This window comes from Colletotrichum graminicola, assembly GCF_000149035.1.
Source record: "Colletotrichum graminicola M1.001 genomic scaffold supercont1.14, whole genome shotgun sequence".
NCBI classification, from domain to species: domain Eukaryota; kingdom Fungi; phylum Ascomycota; class Sordariomycetes; order Glomerellales; family Glomerellaceae; genus Colletotrichum; species Colletotrichum graminicola.
The window spans coordinates 75,391-90,049 of record NW_007361018.1 but is presented as its reverse complement, the minus strand read 5'-3'; the positions used below and the strand labels follow the sequence as shown (position 1 = coordinate 90,049).

At 52.2% G+C, this 14,659-nt stretch overlaps 5 protein-coding genes across 5 annotated transcripts; all 5 read left to right on the top strand.

Moving 5' to 3' along the window:
• Window positions 1–394: 394 nt before the first annotated feature.
• GLRG_04378 (uncharacterized protein) lies at window positions 395–1,249 on the top strand (the record flags this gene model as incomplete). The annotated part of the gene is made up of 1 exon (XM_008095063.1): window positions 395–1,249. One exon carries the CDS (start codon window positions 395–397, stop codon window positions 1,247–1,249), a length of 855 nt encoding a protein of 284 aa, XP_008093254.1.
• A 396-nt stretch (window positions 1,250–1,645) lies between these two features.
• GLRG_04377 (uncharacterized protein) lies at window positions 1,646–1,966 on the top strand (the record flags this gene model as incomplete). Its single annotated transcript, XM_008095062.1, has 1 exon — window positions 1,646–1,966. The coding sequence occupies one exon, from the start codon at window positions 1,646–1,648 to the stop codon at window positions 1,964–1,966; it is 321 nt and encodes a 106-aa protein (XP_008093253.1).
• A 3,681-nt stretch (window positions 1,967–5,647) lies between these two features.
• Window positions 5,648–7,137, top strand: GLRG_04376 (2-oxoacid dehydrogenase acyltransferase; the record flags this gene model as incomplete). The annotated part of the gene is made up of 4 exons (XM_008095061.1): window positions 5,648–5,887; window positions 5,955–6,320; window positions 6,389–6,781; window positions 6,841–7,137. 4 exons carry the CDS (start codon window positions 5,648–5,650, stop codon window positions 7,135–7,137), a joined length of 1,296 nt encoding a protein of 431 aa, XP_008093252.1.
• A 4,031-nt stretch (window positions 7,138–11,168) lies between these two features.
• On the top strand, window positions 11,169–12,161 carry GLRG_04375 (uncharacterized protein; the record flags this gene model as incomplete). Its single annotated transcript, XM_008095060.1, has 1 exon — window positions 11,169–12,161. One exon carries the CDS (start codon window positions 11,169–11,171, stop codon window positions 12,159–12,161), a length of 993 nt encoding a protein of 330 aa, XP_008093251.1.
• Window positions 12,162–13,021: 860 nt separating this feature from the next.
• GLRG_04374 (uncharacterized protein) lies at window positions 13,022–14,647 on the top strand (the record flags this gene model as incomplete). The annotated part of the gene is made up of 3 exons (XM_008095059.1): window positions 13,022–13,069; window positions 13,152–14,339; window positions 14,417–14,647. The coding sequence occupies 3 exons, from the start codon at window positions 13,022–13,024 to the stop codon at window positions 14,645–14,647; spliced, it is 1,467 nt and encodes a 488-aa protein (XP_008093250.1).
• Window positions 14,648–14,659: the final 12 nt, after the last annotated feature.

Genomic DNA, 14,659 nt, shown 5'->3' with positions numbered 1-14,659 from the left:
GGTGGTTTGCTACTTTCAGGGACCTGGAGACTTTGATACCCTTGGAGCACTGGGCTACGCCACGTGTCGAAAGACATACTTAGCCGCTACTCGACGTACAGGCTTCGGGACGGGAGGCGAATAGATCACACATTCCGCTTTCTCGTTAAAAGCTTTCGCAACGTTTTTGGTGAAGTGTTTTCTGCAGTGTTCAACATCATGCGCCCGGTCTTGGAGCATCGCGGTTGTCTCCGTGATTGGAAGATCGCCTCTCTTCAAAGTGGGGAACCCACCAACTTCATCCTTACAATACGACATGTCACGGTTGATGTGACTACGTATCCATTCCAACACCAGGCGTGCATACACTTCCAGAAGAGCCCTTTGCCTCTATTTGGTCCCTACCATCGCAATCATGCCTCAGAAAACGCTCAACCTTGTCTTTGACTTCGATGGAACAATCACCACAAAGGACACAATCGGTACCTTGGCACAGATTGCCTTGCGATTCCAGAATGAACGCGGCATCGACCTATCCTCCGCATGGCAGCAGATACTCAAAGACTACAGTCAAGATCACAAACACCATGTTTCCACATATAAACCTGTCGCAAACGACCGCCTCTCTCTCCGAGAAGAGCTCACCTATCTGCGGGGCCTGAGTGAAGTTGATCTGCGATCTGTTAAGCGTGTGGAGCAATCAGGGTTATTTCGGGGTATCAGAAGAGCAGACCTTATGAAAGCTGGGGATGTCGCACGAACGGAAGGGACCGTGAAGCTACGTGATGGGTTTGCGGATCTTATGGCCGTGGCCAAAGACAATGGATGGACCGTCTCGGTGGTTTCTGTCAACTGGTCAAGGTCCTTCATCAGCGGCGTCTTGTCGGACTACAGTTTCGATATTGTTGCCAATGAAATCGAGATGGATGGAAGTATATCTGGGCCAGACGTGCTTGGGCCACCGTCGCGAGAGACTACATTAATGACTTGCGAGGATAAGCTGCGCGCTTTGCGTGCCTTGGCTACTCGTCAGGGAGTGAAGAATGCCGAGGCCTTAGTCTACTTTGGCGACTCTACAACGGACATAGAGTGTTTGCTGGAGGCCCGTGGCGTCGTAATATCGTCGGGGCCGGACTCAAGCTTGATGACAACTCTGCGGAGGGTAGGATACGAGGTACCGCAGGTTGATGAACACCGTCCCTCGAGTGGTATTGCATGGGCCTCGACGTTTGTGGAAGTTAACGAGTGGCTTTCTCACTTCGAGGATTGATTGAAAAATCGGGGCTACCAAAAATATTCAAATACTGCCCAAAGAGGACTTTATTAACAACCGTTGGCGATGATGTACATATCCTGCGTCTGGCTCTTTGTTTGCAGAACTGGGGCCTGTAAGGGCACTCGACAATTGTCTATACCTGTGTCTAAAACAAGGCAGTTGAGACACTAAATGCTTCAATATTCCATTGTTGCCCAGAAAAACCATGAAAGGAGGGGGGGACATGTATGTTGTTCAGACATTCATGTAGTAGCCATTACGAAGGATATAAACATCCACAGCCGTCAACCAGACCTCGGAATTCATATCATACTCGCCGAGTACTCAGCAACAAAACCAACTGGACAGACTCGCTCACCCCTACGTTTACAAAGTTATTCATCCGGAACCATGTGCTTCTATCGCGGAACCGTTTACAAGTGCAACCACAGCGAGATCGGTAAGAAGGTTTCTGACTGCAAAGATCAGCAGGACTTCCTCGCTGGCACTACGAAAGACAAGAATGCGTGCGCCGAGCGCCAGATTCATTCGATGAACCGTGTCCGCGTTGATGCCAACTGCAGAAAGTGCCAGCGTCTCGATGCACTCAAGACCCGCACAAGAAAGACGTTTTTGAGTCTTCGGGAGAACTTGGAGAAACGCAAGGCTGCTGCCGGCAAGAATGACATGGAGGCACCTAAGGCTGAAGATGCTGATAAGGCTGACGATTAACTCAAAGATGGCTTGTCTTCTCATGTTGCCCTTGATGATTTTGCGCCTGCCGAGAAGGAAAATGCATTTGCCCAGTCTAGCGAAGCCCCTTAGCCAGTCGAGACATCCAATAATACCTTCCAACATCGCTGAGATCGTGTTCTAAACCCATACCCCCTATCATGTATAATAGCCTCTATAAGCTATGTAAAATGTTAAAGGATTGGAAGTGGCGTAACGGTGTTCTGTGTTTCTGATCCAGATCGCTTAAGCTAGCTCATCGTGTTCAACTGAGCCGCCGACAAACTGCTCCTAGAACTTCTACCACCGCGCTTTAGGTTTCTCCTCTTCATCCACATTTACTCTGTTCATCACATTAAGAAACACCCTTTCCAGGGTGACGCCGTCGATGGAGTAGTACTCATTGCTACGGTGCCCCCTTCGCTGTTTCCAACATATGAATCGAATCGACAATCGTGTTGACGCCATCTTCATTCTAGTTCTGATCATCTTCAGTCCCGTATTTTCCCAGGGTCCCGGACCCCGGAAAAGTGATCCTGATTTGGCCACCCTCTCATGCACCCAAGACCTGACGGAAGTCATCTCCGCGACTGTGAACAACAGTGCTGTTTGGGAAGTCTTCAAACGTAATAGAGATTGTTGTATCTCAGACGCAGTGTTCGTGTGTTGCCGATAGCAAGAATTCGTCGTGACATGACAGCGGCTCTGTGAGCGACCGTGTCTGCCTCTTCCATGCTATGCGTCTGCATCTGACATCAGTATGTAGAGATGAGAAAGAGAGGCTATGCGAAGCTTAAGATGAGCAGCAATAAGCGATTTGGGGAGATTTGGCGGATGATCTTTCAGAACGCTCGCTTGGCTACGGCGTCCATGGCTCACGTCGGCTCGTTCAATACAAGGACTGGAGGTGCGCCTAAGATTGATCACCAAGTGCTGTTTCTGGGACCTCAGAAAAGGGTCAGAGCATACAAATCAGTGCAATGGCAGAATCAACTTTTGCTTGTGCCCACCCGAGAGCGGCTGGCCACTTGGCAAACGGTGACAGGCCCAACTTTGCCATGATTATGTCAACATTCCGCTGAACATTGTCGACGCCCTTGATCTTTGCGAAGAAAACCAGATACTCTTTGGTGTTCAAAAGTCCAGGGCATCGTAATTGGCGCAAAATTCGAATATTTAGCAATCAATCGTTCAACTAAACGCCCTGGTGGGTGTGCCTCTGTGCAGAGACACTCCTTGCGTCCTCTTCGCAGAGATATCCGTTGCCGATGGGAAAGAATATGTTCAGTCCAAAGGTTGTGGCTGTCATCACACCATCCGTCTCTGCAGTGTCAATGAAGGTGTTCGGCCCTGAGTTGGTCAACCACGATCTAGCTCATTCTGAAAGGGGGCAGTGACTGAGTGTGCTCACCGCGAATGCAACAGCAACAATGGCGAGCATGGGCTTGTTCAGGGAAAATGTTGCGAGAAACGCTCTTGGCCCGGTCTTGTACAAAACCGACACGATGCAGCTGAGAGAAGGGCTGCTAGGCCATAGAGAGCCAGGACTGGCAACATTAGCTTAGCGCCGCCATTCCAAAAGGGCATCTTGCTCCTGAGATGAGAGGCAATAGCCAAACAGATGAAAGAAACGAAACCAATTCGAACAAGGCGTACGCAACCCGCAGAGGTGCTCTTCTAACCCCGTTGGCTGGATGTCAGCGCAACGGGGTGCCGTATATCCTTTCAGAATATCAGAAGAGGAAGAAGTGACGGCTATGGTTAGTGCCAGGACGGATACGTAGGGCCACCAGTATCTATTCAAGACGACTATTCTCTTCGAGAAGAGAGCATTCACTTGTAACCAGAATGATACCAATTTTCAAGCTGCCAGATCGAAATCCGTGAGATGAAAAAGTTGCTGAATGAAGCCGAGGAAGAAGGCAAAGCCATCAACATTGGCGATCAGCTTTTGCCAACGAGAACGAAAGCCTCGGTCCCACAACTACTGGGACCTGCTAGAGAAGAGAAATTTAGCAGAGTCGGTATTCGAGTTCGTTACTGCATTTCCACAGCTACCTGTAGGGGCAAGAGTGAATTCTCCAAGGTCGCCATTATGCTGAATCACGAACGGGACTCCTCTTCTGGCTGAGTCTGCTCTAATGGTGTATTTAAAATGATGAAATCCATTGATAGTGTCAAAAAATAGTCGTCTGCGGCGAGTCTCTGAAAGCGACGGAAGCGTGGCAGCCGCTGATGCCTCGAATGTTGGTGAGCCTCGGTTAGGAGACCCCATTCGTCGTCTAAGTACCGAACACTGTATGAGCACCATAGTAACCAGAATCAAGTATGCCTTGACGATGAGTACAACAAAATGCCTAGCGACGGCAACAATAAATGTCTTCCAAGCTAGCGCGCGAAATTCCTGCAAAACAGAGCCAACCATGAAAGCCTCCGCATGATGTAGATGGTGACGACCCGACCAAAAAGAGAAAATAATCGCTTGGATAGCATGGATGTGACATCGAGCCTGGTAGCTCCGTTGCAGAGGGCGATGGGCCATAAATATATGTCGCCAGAACTACTTCATGAAGGTTCATGCCTACCCTGTAAGCTGGCGGCAAACAGATAAGATGGCGTTACTCGACCTCCGGTTCTCTTTGCGAAAGCTTCTTCCAAAACCTTTGATGGCGCCCTACGTGATCAGTCCTAGACAAATATGCAACCCTCCATTCTTGTACCAAAGCCTCTACGGTAACTTGTCGGCGGCAGCCGCCAGAACTATCTATCAAAGAAGTCATTGGCGGTAGAGGAGAGAAACACACCACACGGCACCCTTTGGCTTTGCTTGCTAACCGGAGCCTCGAAGGGCCAAAAGGTGCGTCCAAATACGAAGTCAACATAAAGTCCACCGGCTGCGGATGAACTGGGTTATCATTACCACCGGTACAAGTAAGTGTATATGCCTGGTAGGTACTCCGTAGCTCAAGAGCTTTCGGACAGGTGATCAGACAACTAGCTATCAAGTTCTACAACACTGTCAATTGGCAGAATGATTCAGACGAGACAAGTTCTGCATAGCAATAGTAACTGAAGCATAGAATTCGCTGACGAATCCAATCCTCTTCTCGATTTGTTCTTCGGTCTTATAGTTCACCTTCAGTAAATTGATGGTTGCGACAAGAGTCGACAGAGGTATTTGATGGCGAACCCCATGGCCAGTATTCGGGCTACTAAACCGAGTTTATTCAACCCAAGAAACGAACTGCACTCGTTGAGTTCCACTGCAATTGGCCTCGATTTCCAGGGCTGTTTCTCTGAATCACACCACCCTGTGGACTTGTGCAGACTAAGTACGTATCTGAGGTGGCCCCCCTAAGGTCGCATACTATGTAGGTACACAACAATACTCTTAACACAGCCGGAAAAACACAGTACATATAAGTGTCATGCCCAATACTCAATGGGACCTGTTCCACCCTACCAGAGCCCCAAGCTCTATTGCCGCGGTCCTAAATCCCCCGTTCTTCATCCTCGTCCCGTTTTCTATCCCTTCGTGTCTTGTACAACCTGAGGAAGGAAGAAAAAAAAAAGCACGAACCACGCGCGCGCCCCTGGTTACACATCATAGGCCATCCGTTTTCTTTCTCATCTCGACCTCCCCTCTATCCCATACTCGCGATTTCTCAGCCCTCCGTCACGATGCTCTCGAGAAGACTTGTCGCGACCGCGCGCTCGGTGCCACTGCGCCGGTATCAGCCCCGCCAGCTTCCGCTGCAGCTGCCACAGATGATGCAGCACGTCCGCAGCTATGCCGACAAGATCGTTAAGGTGCCGCAAATGGCCGAGTCCATATCCGAGGGTACCTTGAAGCAGTGGACCAAGCAGGTTGGCGACTTTGTCGAGCAGGATGAGGAAATCGCAACTATCGAGACTGACAAGGTATCTTTACCCATTCGTGCAGTCGCAATTATCGTGAAGCATTTGCTGACCCCCTTTTCTTCTCTAGATCGATGTCGCTGTCAACGCTCCCGAGGCCGGTACCATCAAGGAGTTCCTGGTCAATGAGGAGGACACTGTCACTGTTGGCCAGGACATTGTCAAAATGGAGCTTGGGGGTGAAAGGTCCAGTGAGACCAAGGACACTGGTGACAAGAAGGAGGCCGCAGAGAAGCCCAAGTCTGAATCTTCGGAGTCCAAGCCAGAGCCACCCAAGACGGAGTCGAAACCCGAGCCCAAGCAGGAGGAGCCTCAAAAAGATACATCTACCAGCAAGCCGTCCCCCCCATCCAAGGAGACGTCGCAGGCTGCCCCCGTTTCCAAGGACACAGCAGCAGCCGCCGCGCCAGGTTTTGGCAGTCGTGAAGAGCGCCGCGTATGCTTCTACCATGATAGCCCTCATACCTTATCCTTGCGAGCGGCGGAATTAACTTGTGTTTCTAGGTGAAAATGAACCGCATGCGCCTACGAATCGCCGAACGACTCAAGCAATCGCAGAATACTGCTGCATCCCTCACCACATTTAACGAGGTTGATATGTCTTCTCTCATTGAGTTCCGGAAGCTCTACCGCGATGAAGTGCTCAAGAAGACGGGCGTCAAGCTCGGATTTATGAGCGCCTTCTCTCGTGCCTGTGTTTTGGCTATGCGCGACATCCCCGCCGTGAACGCGTCTATCGAGGGCCCCAATGGCGGCGACACTATTGTGTACCGTGATTATGTCGATATCAGCGTGGCTGTGGCCACTGAGAAGGGTCTTGTCACGCCTGTTGTTCGTAACACAGAGTCGCTGGACATGCTGGGTATTGAGAAGGCCATCGCAGACATGGGCAAGAAGGTGAGCTCCTTTGTATATCCATGAGCCAAGGTACCGAAGTAACAGTGATCCAACAACAGGCCCGCGACAACAAACTTACCATCGAGGATATGGCCGGCGGCACCTTCACTATCAGCAATGGTGGTGTATTTGGTTCCCTCATGGGAACTCCTATCATCAACCTCCCCCAGACTGCTGTGCTCGGACTGCACGCCGTTAAAGAGCGTCCCGTTGCAGTCAATGGCAAGATCGAGATTCGCCCCATGATGTACTTGGCCCTCACCTACGACCACCGTCTTCTCGATGGAAGGGAGGCTGTTCAGTTCTTGGTCAAGGTTAAGGAGTACATCGAGGACCCCAGGCGGATGCTCCTGTAAAAGCTGCCTTGTATTTTGCGGAACCAGCGACATACACCCTGCTGTGCTGGTAAGCATCGCCGAGCTTTTGTACCACCAGGGATTTTACCACATAGACGAATAAGAGAGTAGGAAGTTGCGATGTAGCCTGAATACCATAGCATGATGTTGGTGTTTTGTCTCCATGCCAGCACACCTAGGCAAGGGCTGTAGATGTGTCATATTGTACAGCAACAGAACTACTGAGCAGGAAACACCCGGAACAAGCCCCATGCTGCTGCCTTTCAGAGCTGCCACAGGTGTTCCGGACCTCGGGTGGCCCAAGACGCTGGCGATCAATCTGTGTGACCTTCGTCCGTTGAACCCTGAGGTTGACATCTGGCTGCACATGGGCACTAACGCCTTTGCGCGCCGATACATGTTCAATATCTTATGAAAATCGAACCATGCAATGCCACTGCGGCCAGCTCTTATCGATGGAAAGACTGGAAGGTCGGATCCACGGTGGCATGCATACCGAACGAGAAAGTGTTAGGCCGCCAAATATCGCTCGATGCGATTTGACTGTTTGGGCCGGCATTCGGGGACACAACGGAGTTTGTTGAGCTCAAAAGCAGCCACAAATTGTTCGTCGCTTCGTTTAAACGATGCAGTAGAACGGCACCCTTGTCATGACTATTACTCATGGGTGTTGATACGTAAGGGTGCGGTTAGATACTAGAATATAGTAACAAGGGTGCCTCTAGAAGCCACTTGGGTGCCATGTTGATCACTAGACAAGTAGAAAGGAACCAACCAGTCATAATGACTCTGGCTGAGTAATAGCGAGTAGCTGCGGTCAAAAATAAGAAAACGATAACTCCCCGTAGCAGAACCTCCTTCCGGGCCTGGAGACGGGTCATGGCACAATGATCGTGTGGGGTCGTTGGTATTGGAGTCTCGGTTGGCAGAAGTGAAGTCCGAGCGGTGTATCCGTACGCAGCTGCCAAAGGCAATGGGACATCCGACGGCAAGAAGACAGGACGAGACAGATCAGATACGGCTGGGTCAGGTTTATCGGGACGAGTTGCAACAAGCGGTCAGAAACCCGCATGGAAAACCAGCAAGGCGGCAGGAAGGCAGGTAAGCATGCCGGGAATGTCTGTGGATGCGCGAGAAATGGACGCGGCTGAAAGCCGAAGCTCTGCTGCAGCGGCTGCAAGGAAACACGAATGAAAGGAGGCGGGCTTCCCAGGGTTCACAAGGCCAAGGGTGTTTCCGTGCTGTCGCAACTCCCATCTAACGGAATGAAGGGTCTTGGTTTGGACCGGCCGCAAACAGCAAACTTGCTCGCTTCACATAGCCCCGGATTGCTACGGCGACGGCAGAACCGGCTAGCCATGAATGGGGCGGGCCCCTGGGCCAAGCAGTTCAGCCTAGAAAGTAGAAGCATGAGGCAAAGACACAGATCATTATCATTGTGACAGCACACATCTGCCGGACAGGGCCGGTGAAAATAAGGTGTAGAAGGAAGAGTGGGTACTTTGAGCTGTCAAGCTGTGTAATGCAGAGCATACTGGAGCGGGACTGCAGAAAGTCCGAACGTCATGGTTATTGTTGTTTGTTGTTATTGTTGTTGCGTTGTGTTGCGGAAGAAAACGTTTCGTACCTTGAATATCCGTACCTAGCCTAGGTACCTGGGTACCCAAGTGAGGAGGAGCCTTAGCATCGTCGGAAAATATGAGGTGTGAACCAAGGTGTTTTGCGCAAGCAAGGCGGTGGATGGTCCTTATCTCCAGGGTCTGGGGCGAGCGGTCGATGAGTCAAGAGGACGAATACCAAGATCAAGGACCGGCAAGAGAACAAATAAGGACGAGTGATCTAATGCCAGATGGGATGATAGCTGGTGACAGAATGCGCAAGTGAAGCGTTCGCCGGCCCAGATATCCGGTACCTGCCTAAGGTGCCTGCTTTGCTTTTTGTACCTACAAGAAAGCACCTACTTAACTAAAGTACACAGTACGTACTGGGCTCTTCTGGGATGTGATAAATTCCGGGGATCGGGCAGGGCGACTTTTGGCCAATGCAGACAGAATACCTACAAGAAGCAGTGGAGTGAGAAGTGTACCTATATCCATGTACGGATATGCATTATATATGCATCTTGTTTCTTTTGTTTCTTGGGCCCCGAGCCTGCACCGTACGGGGCCTACCTAAGCGGTGTGGCCGCCGCACCTCGAAGCATGCAAAATCCAATGGCTTGTTGCTAGTGTACGTATAGGGCGAGTATCGTTAAGATTGCCTCCCCTCAACGTCGATCAGGTGGTCCAACGCTAAGCCCTCATAATACTGGCTGGGGCACCGGGGGGGCGGTGGCTGGGGGGCTACTGGGTTGGTCATGCTTTCCTGTCACCACTGCCTCTTGTTGTCTCTTGTTTTCCCTTGTCGTACCACAAGAGACGCTGTATCACGCATCGTAGTGCACATGCGTCTGCAGTGGGGTAAGACAGACTTGTGCATGCGCGCGATGCAGGACAATCAGCACAAGCATCCGATAAACCAATGCAAGCCGCCGCCCCTGCAGGAGCAAGCTGGTGGTTCGCCGTAGCGGACGCTTGGAAGGACCGGGTCTAGGATGATGGTATTCTGGCAGAGAACGAGAGCTGAAAGCGTCCTTGCAATCCCACCCAAATGCTTGGTCAAATAAGTGGCCGAGATCCACCAAGCAAGCAATGAGATGTTGATGCATTGATGCACTGATCAGCCTCGAGTTGGTTGATGGATACGATGCAGTCGCGTCCCCTTTTGCCGGTTGTCTTATTGGATATCGAGTCTAATTTCCTGCATCCTCAGCAACCCCTTCCTAGGTCCATTGGAGCTTTTTTATTCTCTTCCACAACAGTTGCATTGGCTAAGCGACACCAAATAGATTGATTTCTTACCAAGCAACAATCGTATCCGCTTCAGGGGGGAGGAAAGAGAAGTAGACAGATGTCCAGGCAGAAAGGCTCTCTACCTATGTACCTACCGACCCAACTGGGGGCAGACAAGAATAAAACGAGCATTCCTCGTGCAGACCGCTGGGCCGTGTTGTTGCGGACGGCCCAAAGCGCTAGCGCCCTTGACCAATAATCCTAGGCTGTTGATCCCTTTCCCCCTCAAAGTCCCCTAAAACAACACCCTACCCCCCTTTCTTCGCCTCGGCACCATGTACCTATCCACTATCCGCTCGACAGACGATACCTTGCTTCAGTGTACAGTAGCCGTACCACCCCAAGGTACCGAGGTCAGCCTAGCCCGGCTCAGGTACTTACCCACTCTGTTGCTCCTACCGGCCTGTACAGTGCATTGCCTTCCCGCTTTGCCTGCCATCTCCCGTCCTCCACCTCCGTTGCCCACCGCTGCCCCAGTCTCATCAACCTGCCCATCGCACCATCCCCTCTCCATCGTCTGCGCCTCTCCTCCTCCTCCTCCTCCTCCTCCTCCAGCCCAAGATATTATGTGCACACCCCATTCTCGTCCCTTCTGTTCTCTAGCACAAGACCCAAAGACCCAAAGACCCAAAGACCCCTTCGTCAGCCGGTCGGGACCTCTTTTCATCTACAACGCGGAATGTGTGACTCGGTTTTAACACCACTGCCCTTTATCCTCCATATTGCCGCCCGTTCTCCCGCCCCCTCGCCTTGTGTCTGCTGCCCGTTGTGTTTGTTTGTTCGCCCCTGCTGCCACTAAGGTCTCCTCTGCCGATACCAATACCCTCGACTTTCTTCTACCTCCTCGACCCTCCTGAAAACGAGATCCCTCGACAATCTTCAACACCTTCCCTTCGAAACCCACTTAGTTTCCTCCCTTGTCGAACGACCACGAGACCAAACACCAAACCGACACTACGCAATCACGATCTGTCGCTGACACCTGCAACCGTATTTTCGCCTTCTCAATTGTCCAGCCGCCCTAGAACAGATCGTGCAAACACGCGACGAGCCTTATTGTTTTGCCGCGCCCTCTCCCACATTTCCTGCAGCTAATGTCGCCCTCGCCCACCTGACATCTCGGGCCCTCCGTCGTTCACCATGGAACCCGTTCCCGAGACCGAGAGAATGGAGGAGTTCCGATCCTCGCCTCTTCACTCGCTCCGCATACAGAACCCGGCCCTCCTCCCTTCTGCCGTTGCCGAGCCCGAACCTCTGCGAAAACCTCCCACTCTGCGCCGCCAAACAGATCCAAGTCCCACTTCTCCGACTGCCCCGTCTTGGACTTTTACCCCTCTACCCTATCGGCCCCGTACGACCTCGCCCCTCTCTGGTCATCACACGAGATCGAGGTCTGCAGCAAGCTTGGCTCCCCCAATATCTCGCACACAGTCAATGCCCGGCGTCAATGCCGCTGGTCATATCCTGTTCTCTCCTCAACTTCGCCCCTCCAGCCCGTCCGGGTCACCCAACCGCGTTCGAACCCCGCGGAAGCCTGTCGACGAGGCGTTTCCCACCTCGCCCATTCGCACCTCAGTCTTGGAGCCGGATCGCAAGCTTACTGAGCGCAACAGTTCCCCAAGCTCGATGGGAACAACGCCCTCCATGATCCTTCCCCGACACCGTCGTCCGTCTTCGCCATTACGACATCCCGGCCATTCTAGCGCTGGATCGCTTCCGATGCCCACTACGCCTACATCTGCAACCGCCTCGCCGTCTTTCAGAGGATACGATTCCTTCTCTCACGGCTATGGTGTTTCCGCTTCGTTCCCGTCGTTCCCGTCTTCATCGGTTCCCTCCACCCCAACTTCGACGAGGTCGAGAAGCCCAAGCATCTCTAGTCTCGAGACCATACCAGACTCACCTGATGCCGAGGAAGCTGCTATGGAAGCAGAGAGGATCGCTCAGCTCAAGGCTGCTGCTGAGGCTGCCGAGGGTGGCGATACTGGAGAAAATAAGGGTAAAAGCAGCCTGGACCTACCTTCGCGGGGCAGAACGTTGGGCTTTGGGTCACGGGACAAGCGGAAAAGGTGGAGTGTTTGCGGTGCTGAACGACGGCAAGATCTCGACCTGGAAACGATTTGGGAAGATTGAAAGAAACAAAAGGTGTGCTGGAGCTATGCTGTAGCTCCAGAAGGCAGCCGAGCAGATGTGGCTGGGCGCTGAACTTGTCTCCAGCAATGAACTGGTACGCCTCGGGCACGAGACGGCATACAACTACCTCCCGACACTCACTTGTGCAGAGCGTCGGTTTTCCTTGCATTGCATTTGGCATCTGATAGGTAAGGGGCATGGCGGCGTTCAGTGAACTCCTTCTGATACCCTAAACTGCATTTCACCTTTCAAGGGCACTACGAAAACATTGTCATCATAACTGGGTACTGTACTTTACGATTGCTTAGCCCCACTGTCTCTTTCTCTCTCTCCCTATGGGGCTCGACCCAATGGTTCGAGGGCGGGCGTAGGTGGTCTGTCAATCAATGATATTCATTACATTCACGAGAATTTGATCCCTTTTGAGGGCATCCTGTCGTCCAAGCTGCCATAAACCCACTTGCTTTGCCCAACGTGAGGGTGTCTCAGTTGTGGGTCGCCCCAAGGGCGGTGCTCCTCGGCCCCCTTACACAATACTATCTTTTCCCCTTCCCCATATTTTAGGAGGCGACTCTCAATAGACAGCACTCATAGTGTTCCCTCTATTCTTCATCACTCGTCACCGTGCAGCTCTTGCTGTCTCGAAGGATATCCGCCAACTCCCTAGGGACCCGGCCGAGGAGGTCATAACGTATAAAACCGAAATCGAGTAACAGCTTCTGGGTTGATGTTTTTCCCATTGCAACATCACCAGTCAACTGTTATTCAACCACGTCATCATTGAACCCGCAGATTTCGGTCTCGAACACATTCCTTCCCAGGCTTTATTTCTTGCTCACGCGGCTTCATCATATTTCGCAATGCGGTACGCCCGACTCCTGGGTGCCATCTTACTCTACTCCAGAAGAGTGAATGCAGCATCGAAGGTCTCCGAGGAACAGGCAAGTCAAAGAAAAATATATCCCGTCACAGGTTGCTAACAAGAATCAGGCCGTCGCACGTGTCATTCAAGGTCGAAACTTCCAACCAGATCCGCAATTGGGCGAATGGACCCATCCGGTCGCCGCACGGGGCCGGTCAGGGCCCCACTTTAACGGTACCGTCAACGCGACGTCGTCGGCCGGCACTGGGACGGCGGGCGCACCCAGTAGCAGCGCCTTCAGCCTGCCGTATAATATCACGTCCATCCACGCACCAGGGTGTCCTCAGAGCGTCACAACATCTACTACAACAGTCGACGTCACATTTTACATTACGGCAACAACTTCGTACGGTGGTAACTTGACGTCTTTCAGGAGCACCAGCACGGGAACTCCTCCATCCTCGTTGTCATCGCAGATCTTTGCAAACTCCACAAGCTCGAGGCCTGCTTGGAATGAATCTTCGAGCTCATTTCGTCTCTCTACCGGATATACGCTGCCTGTCAACTCGTCGCACGCCTCGACGACAATCTCGTTCACAACGGTTTCTGAGACGCCTTGCCCTGACAATACAACCAGTCTCCCGTATCACTACTCAAGCTCGTTTTTGGGAACCGGGGGTTCGACCAGCACAGTCACCTCCGTGGCCGTTTGGTACAACACTACCTCCGCTGTTCCTTCACAGACGACTGAGCCCTGTAGTGATGACCCAAGCACAACGACCCATTTGAACCCGACTTCGGCCGCTTTCAATACGCAGCTGAACTCAACTGCGCCGTGGCCCACGAGAGCATCGACGAGCACAGCTCAGGAGACGCCGTGCGACAATGAGACCAGCGGTTCAAACGTTACTGCCACTCATACCACCGCCACATCCAGTGATTCGCACGTCAACTCGACCACCACGTCCATGGTAACTCCTGTCCTCAGTAAAACCAGCAGTATCGCATACTCTACATACAATACGACGACAATGAAGTCTGTTTATTCATCATCCTTCCCAGTCCCGACAGAAAGCTGCGTCATCGATACTTCCATGGTCCCCGTCACCATCGCGCCACTTACCTCGGTCCCAACCTCGACCATCATTCCCACAAAGACCGTTTGCCAGGAAGACGCGCCGACCGGTAAACCGAAGCCCGGTAATAATCATTGCGGCGTTCACGGATTACCTGTGGGCAACTACTTCCTAGCGCGATTCGTAGAGAATGCGCCCGGTGTACCCGTAACCTTGGAGGGCTGCTACCAATTCTGTGCTGTAGGTGCCCTTAGTTCCTGGCCCTTTCCCAAGCATCTGCAATCAATGGAGAGACTTACTGACGCACAATCTTGCAGAGTGTCATGGACGCCACTAATGGCTGCAAAGCCTACCGCTTCTATCCCGAGAGGGGCCTCAACGTCCAGCGATGCGACCTCTATGGTAGCAGCGTCGCCTACGCCTTGGATTCTATCGATAACGATCACCCCGACATATGGTTTGACCTCAATTGCGGCTCTCCATCCGACGAGAGGTGGGCGCACCTCCCCGGGATGACTCGTCTCCGGGAGCTGGGGCTGTTGGGGTAGAGCAGTCTTGTT